Source organism: Molossus molossus, unplaced genomic scaffold, assembly GCF_014108415.1.
Source record: "Molossus molossus isolate mMolMol1 unplaced genomic scaffold, mMolMol1.p scaffold_m16_p_6, whole genome shotgun sequence".
Lineage (NCBI taxonomy): Eukaryota > Metazoa > Chordata > Mammalia > Chiroptera > Molossidae > Molossus > Molossus molossus.
In genome coordinates this window covers 26,585,523-26,591,522 of record NW_023425399.1, presented here as the reverse complement: position 1 = coordinate 26,591,522, position 6,000 = coordinate 26,585,523, and the positions used below count along the sequence as shown (strand labels likewise).

General features: G+C 56.0%; 1 protein-coding gene across 1 annotated transcript; it reads right to left on the bottom strand.

Moving 5' to 3' along the window:
- Positions 1-688: 688 nt before the first annotated feature.
- Positions 689-3,534, bottom strand: MRPS26 (mitochondrial ribosomal protein S26). Its single transcript, XM_036245072.1, has 4 exons — positions 3,320-3,534; positions 3,086-3,232; positions 2,868-2,991; positions 689-2,246 (listed from the first exon to the last, which is right to left on the bottom strand). Exons 1-4 carry the CDS (start codon positions 3,529-3,531, stop codon positions 2,112-2,114), a joined length of 618 nt encoding a protein of 205 aa, XP_036100965.1. The 5' UTR covers positions 3,532-3,534; the 3' UTR covers positions 689-2,111.
- Between the last annotated feature and the right edge of the window lie 2,466 nt (positions 3,535-6,000).

Here is a 6,000-nt window from a genome sequence, read left to right as displayed (position 1 = left end):
ATTAAAAAAAAAAAAAGAATCCAGGCATCTTGGTAAAACATATATGCTTAATTGGGGAGATAAATCCTGGAGAAAAAATGCCTACTCAGCAAAGCTCCTGGGGGTAAAAAAAAAAAAGAAAAAAATCAGAAGAGATCTTGGTTTAAGACCATGCCCATCAGGTTAGCTATCAGGGCTCTACTGGAACTTAGGCATTCTTCCGTGGGACACCACGTAACTCAGCCACATGGACTGGTGGGATCAGTTAGCCTACTTGTGTACCTTGCAGCACTCTATATCCATCCATTAAAAGCAGGTACAGCCCTGGCCAGTTTGGCTCAGCGGTTAGATTGTCGGCCTGCGGTCCCGAGAGACCTGGGTTCGGTTCCTGCTAAGGGCATATACCTCGGTTGCAATTTGTCCCCAGCCCTGGTTGGGTTGTGTGGGTGGCAGCCACTCCATGTGTCCCTTTCACATCGATGTTTCTTTCTCTCTCCCTCCCACTCTATCTGAACAAAAAAATGGAAAAATGTCGAGTGAAGATTAAAAAAAAAAGCAGGTAAAGCCCTGGCGGGTTTTGCTCAGTGGTTAGAGCAATGGCCTACGGACCAGAGTCCTAGGTTCGATTCCAGCTAAAGGCACGTACCTCAGATGCGGTTTGTCCCTGGTTCTGGTTGGGGTTGTGTGGGTGGCAACCAATCGATGTTTCTCTCTCCCTCCATCTGAAGATAAATGTAAAAATGTCCTTGGGTGAGCATTAAAAAAAAAATAATAGAAGCAGGCACAGATGGAACTGGGCTTGAGTTCACCCTGAAGGGCTGCCTATTTTTGCCTATATCAGCAAGAAGGCTACAGGTGGATGAAATGCTGAAGCTTGGTTTAGATGTGGCTCTGTACGACACATCAGCATCGGCAGTGAATGCTAAGGAGTTACAGCCCCATGCAGGATACTAAAGCACATCAGTGAAGAGAAAGCAGCCCAAGGACAGAACATGAAGAATGTATTACACTGTCTGCTCTACTTGAAGACAGATGGCTTGTGTCTGCACCCTGAGGAAGGGACTTAGAAAGAATGAAACTGTTCTTCCTAATACAGGCCCAGTGTCCCATGTGAAAGCTCCCCAAAGGCTTCTACTGCAGGAGACCAGATGGTCTGTCCACCCTTCACAACAAAGTTCAAGGCTGTGGGCACAGTTGCCAATCCATGGCCCACAATATCTGTCCATCAGCTCTCACCCCAGAAGTTATGTTGAGCATCTGAAAGCAAGGCCTCCACTGTGCTGTGCCCAGGTTCAGTGCCAGGGAAAAGAAGGGCTATTACCAGCCTGAGGAAGGAGGCCATTACCCTCAGAGGTGCAAGGCTCTCTGCTTGGACATCTAGTCCCTGCTTCCTAACCTGAATGTGGGGGATTGCTCATTTCCTAAAAGGTTTTCATTTCTTGGGTGTTCCCAGACCCTCTCTATAATGTGGGAGTTCAGGAAAGCTGAGATTTTGTATTTTTTCCTTTTGTGGTACCTGGGCAAGGTCAAGTGAATGGGCAGCAGCTCTGGCTCAGAGAAACATGTCTCTTCAACCTCATCCCAGATGTTGATTGAAGTCTTTGTGTCTCAGATACCAGGTGATAGCTACTCCTGGCTGGAGCCCTAAAATCCTAGATCAGAGATCAGCAAACTTCTTCTGTAAAAGCCATATAACAAATATTTTACACTTTGCAAGTCATATATGGTCCCTGTTGCAACTAATCATCTCCATTGTAGTTTCCAAGTAGTCAATGAATGGGTGTATTCCAATACAACTTTATTTACAAAAACAGGTAGTAGGCCAGATCTGGCCCACGGACTATAATTTGCCCTCCATGGCCTGTGACTATGGTCCAGTCTGTTCCTCTGTAAAATGGAGACCTCTAAGGTCTGGGGTTGTGCTGACAGCTGTACATGGGGCAGAAAAGGGCACTGAGTGTGGGAGTTTATGACCAAATGGCAGGTGCAGAGGCCAGAGCATGAGGGCCACACTGGAACAGGGTGAGCATCCTTCTTCATAAGAAACACCACTGTTTTATTCTAGGTCAGACCCAACACTCACACCCCTATATACACACAGTCCCTGGGCAGGCACTGTCCTTACTGGGCCCTTAGGAGCTCCCATGCTGTGGCCTGACCACCAGCCCCTCCCTGGTGATGGCCCAGTTGTAGCTCTTTGGGGAGTCCAACGCTTCTTCTATCCGAGCATCCAGGTTCTCTCTGGTGATGAAGTTTTTTGCGTCCTCCTATTGGGAGAGAGAAGGCAGCTGAATCGGAGCCCCCACACAGCCTGCTGGCCTTTAGCCCACTGACAGAGAGGCTGCAGCTCTCCCCTGGGAAGGATGCTGGGAGTCCTCTTTGTGGGCCCCACTGCCCTTCCAGCAGCCTGTCACAGCCCTCTTTCTTAACCATCCACTGGACACCTCTGCCAGAACCACAGCACACCAACTGTGACAATGTACCCTTAAACTCTCTCAAACTCCTCCTTCTCCCTCTATTACTTTAATTCAAGCCTCATCCATGTTGCTGGATCACTCCTGCCAACCTAGTCCAAATATTTAACCCTTCAGTGACTTATTATCCATAAGACAAAATGCAAACTCTTTGTGGATTGCAGGGGTCCCTCCCTCAGACACCAATTTACCACCTGCTAGCTACTTGAACACCTTACAATGTCAACTCTCACCGCCAGGTCCTGCACCTGCCAGGCACTCTCCTTGCACCCCTCTCCCAAGTCCGCACCTGCTGTCAAGACCGCCCTCTCTATTTGCACGAGCGGGCGCCCCACTTCGCTACACCTAGGACTCCGAAGGCCTCCCAGGCTGAGCTCCTGGCCTCCAGCCCCACCCCGTGGAGATGCGGCCCACCTGCAGCTGCAGCACTTCTTGCTCCTTGAGCTGCACCCGGGCCTGTGCCTCTCGGGCCTGACGAGCCTTCTCCTCGGCCTGCAGCTGCTCCTGCTCTCGCGCCTCCTGCCGCAGCCTCTCTATCCTGGAGGAGCAGGAGGCCGAGACTGAGCGGGCCGGGTTCCAGGCGGGCAGGCCAGGCGTCCCCGCCCCGCCCCGCCCCGCCCCGCCCGGCTCACCGCAGCTCGTGCAGCCGCCGGTTCTCCGCCTGGTTCCAGGCCATGAGCTCGCGGTGCTCGGTGGCGTCCTCCCGCGCCTTGCGCTCTGCCAGGACGCCGACCCGGGCCTCGTGCATCTTCCTTCGCACCTCGGACACGAACTCCAGCCTGGGCAGAGACGCGCCCGGAGTCGGCACCCGCTTCGCCCGCCCGCCCCACCCTCACCCGGAAGCCGCCTCCCTTTCCGACACACACCTGAGGGCGCGCACGACTTGGCGGTACTGCCGGTAACGCTCCGTCAGCACGAAAAACTCCGCGGGGTCCACCGCGGGAGGGGTCGCCACGCGCCCGACCTTAGACTTGGCCTGTGGGTCGTGGCGGGTCTTGCGGCCGCGCGCGAGCAGCAGCAGCGGGGCCGGGGGCCCGCACCGGGGCCGCGCACCCAGGTAGCTCAGCGGGCGCAGCATGACCGAGGCCGCCTGGCGCCGGGCGCGCCGCAGGGCATCACGGGCGCCCGGAAGCGGCCGCGGGGCAGCATGGGACGTGGTCCTTGGTCTGTCCTTCCGCCACCCGCTCCGGGATCCCGCTCCGCCGGCGAGCGAGCATCCCCTGCCGGTGTCTGCCGCCGTCCCCTGCCCGCGGGGCCCGGGCCTGCCCCGTGTCCCTTCCGTTTGCAAGCCGGCCCGCGTCCCTCCAGACCCCACGCGGGGGAGCGTCTCAGTGTCGGGGCCGAGGACGAGGACGACGGAGGGAACTCGAGGCAGCAGCGTCAGGGATTTCACATCTTTATTGGCGGCAGGGCGCAGCGTTCGGGGTTCAGTCTGCAGGGGAGGGGGCCGGTCGTTCCCGCGGGAGCTCGGCTTCGCGAGCGGGCGCGGATGCCGCGGGTGGACGGCTCCTGCGTCCAGTGCACCCAGCGTGGGGCCCTCCACTTTCCGGGGCGTGCGGCCACCCACCCTACGCAAACCTGACGTGTGAGACGCCTGAGCGCACACGGTTTTAACTTAGGCGATAAGGTTTTGCCTTATAGGAGTCTACTACTTTCTCCTTTAGTTACCGTGCTCTCCTGTGCACTCAAAACAAACACCTAAAGTCGTCGTCGTCGTCATCATCATCATCAAGCCAGAAAAAATAATGTGCAAAATAGTAATCATCCATCTGCACACATGTGTTCTGCTATGGCTTGGGGAACTCTTACCACTAGCAGGGGGACACAATGGCTTCACTAGACAAGAAAGAAGCCTGGGGGACCCCACTTTAGTCACTATCTTACTTGAGGTTTTTTAGTACAGTACAATTATTTCCTATTCCACTAGTGACGTCCAACCTTTAATTTTAATTTAACATAAGTATCATAAATTGTCTAGAATTCTGGGAAATAGGAAGACTAGCAGACGGCACCCTGCTTATGTGCAACAGGAGTATCAACAGCTGGGGGTGCTGTGGTAGGGGGTGTCTCAGTGTTGTCTACCCCCTCTTCCACCTACATAGTCCCCAGTCCTTAACCACCATGGCCCCTGGTGGCCATTGCTGGAGGCCCTCACCCTACTTACCAGCAGTGTCTGCACCAGGTATTGCTTCCCCCGGAGGGTCCACAGCCTGTGGTCCTGCCCTCCCAGGGCACACTTTCCCTCCAGCAGGGGTGGGGTGGGGAAGCCAGGGCACAGCTTTAGAGGCTATGGGCAATCGGGTCTGGACTGCCTGCTGCAGTGCCCAGAATCCTTCCTCAGAAGGTAGCTGAGGCTGCAGCCTGCCCTCACTACCCCCAACCCCAGGCTCAAGGTAGATGAAGGAGCCCCAGCCAGCACCTTCTTCCTCCCACTCAGGCTGGGAAGACATGGGGCCTTGGGGCATGCTGGTGGTGCAGAGGTGAGCTGGAGGCTCACTTTCCTCCAGGGTACCAGCTGTGGGACCAGAGCTGAGTCTTTGAGGATCCAGGTTGGGTGGTCAGCAGCAGTAGCAGGAGGCCTAGCCTGGAGCTGGCCCTGGCAGGGCTATCGCCATGGACAGTGAACAGGACTCAAGGAGTCTGACACTTCCACCCATACCCCTCTGCACTTCCTCCAGGGTCCTCTTGGACAACTGGCACTTCAGGGGCAGCTTTAGTGTCTCCTAATGCCCTTCCCTCTTCTGCCATTGCCCCTCACCCTAGGACTACAGGGGTCCCAACCATGACGGCTCCTGGTGGCGAGCCTTCTCCCAGAACCTTGGGGCCTGAAGGTTACCCAGCCTTGCCAGCTGGGGGCCAACCCCAGCCTGTCTGGCCTACTCCCCTTTCTTCGGGGATTCCAGAAGTGGAAATTGGGAGAAGGAAACAGAGACTTCAGGCCAATGGATCAGGGAAAGGGGTGTTCTCCAGGAGACAGGCAGCAGGGTGGGGGCAACTGGGGGCACCTGGTGCTGGGGGACCAGAGTGGCTGGCAGGCCCTCTGCCCTTTTCTCTGTGGCTTGTCATATCTCTTCCATGGTAGGTGGAGATATGAACAGATGTGTGGTGACAGGGGCAAGTGCTTCTACCTTTCCTCTCTCCCACACTAGGGGCAGCAAGCAGACACAGAAGTTTTGTTGGGGAGAGAAGAGGGAAAGGGGGCTTTTCTGGGCATGGTGCATGGGCAGAGGGATTTGGGAGGAGGAAGAGGATCAGTGTGCTACCCACCCAGGATGGAGCTCCATCCAGGAGTCCCAGCCCTGGGAGGGCAGCCTCCTCACTCAGAGGGAGGAAGAGCTGTGGATGAGTGGCTCCTTAAGGTGGCTCCTCCAGGCAGCAGGGCACCCCAGAGAGCCCAAGGATTTATTGATCAGGTGGCTCCACCCCCTCATGCAGCCCACGAACTTCAGCAATGTCTCAGAGAGGGAAGGGAAGCAGCTCACCACCCTACCTCCTTCCCTTCCCCCTGCATGTTACTAGTATATTTTCAGCCACTGACCCTGAGGTC

Excerpts from the sequence above, each read along its gene's own strand:
- MRPS26 (XM_036245072.1), bottom strand. The coding sequence starts at position 3,531 with ATGCTGCGCCCGCTGAGCTACCTGGGTGCGCGGCCCCGGTGCGGGCCC. Across the intron at positions 3,233-3,319 it reads CAAGTCGTGCGCGCCCTCAG|GCTGGAGTTCGTGTCCGAGG; the intron begins GTGTGTGTCGGA and ends GTCTCTGCCCAG. Across the intron at positions 2,992-3,085 it reads CGGCGGCTGCACGAGCTGCG|GATAGAGAGGCTGCGGCAGG; the intron begins GTGAGCCGGGCG and ends CTGCTCCTCCAG.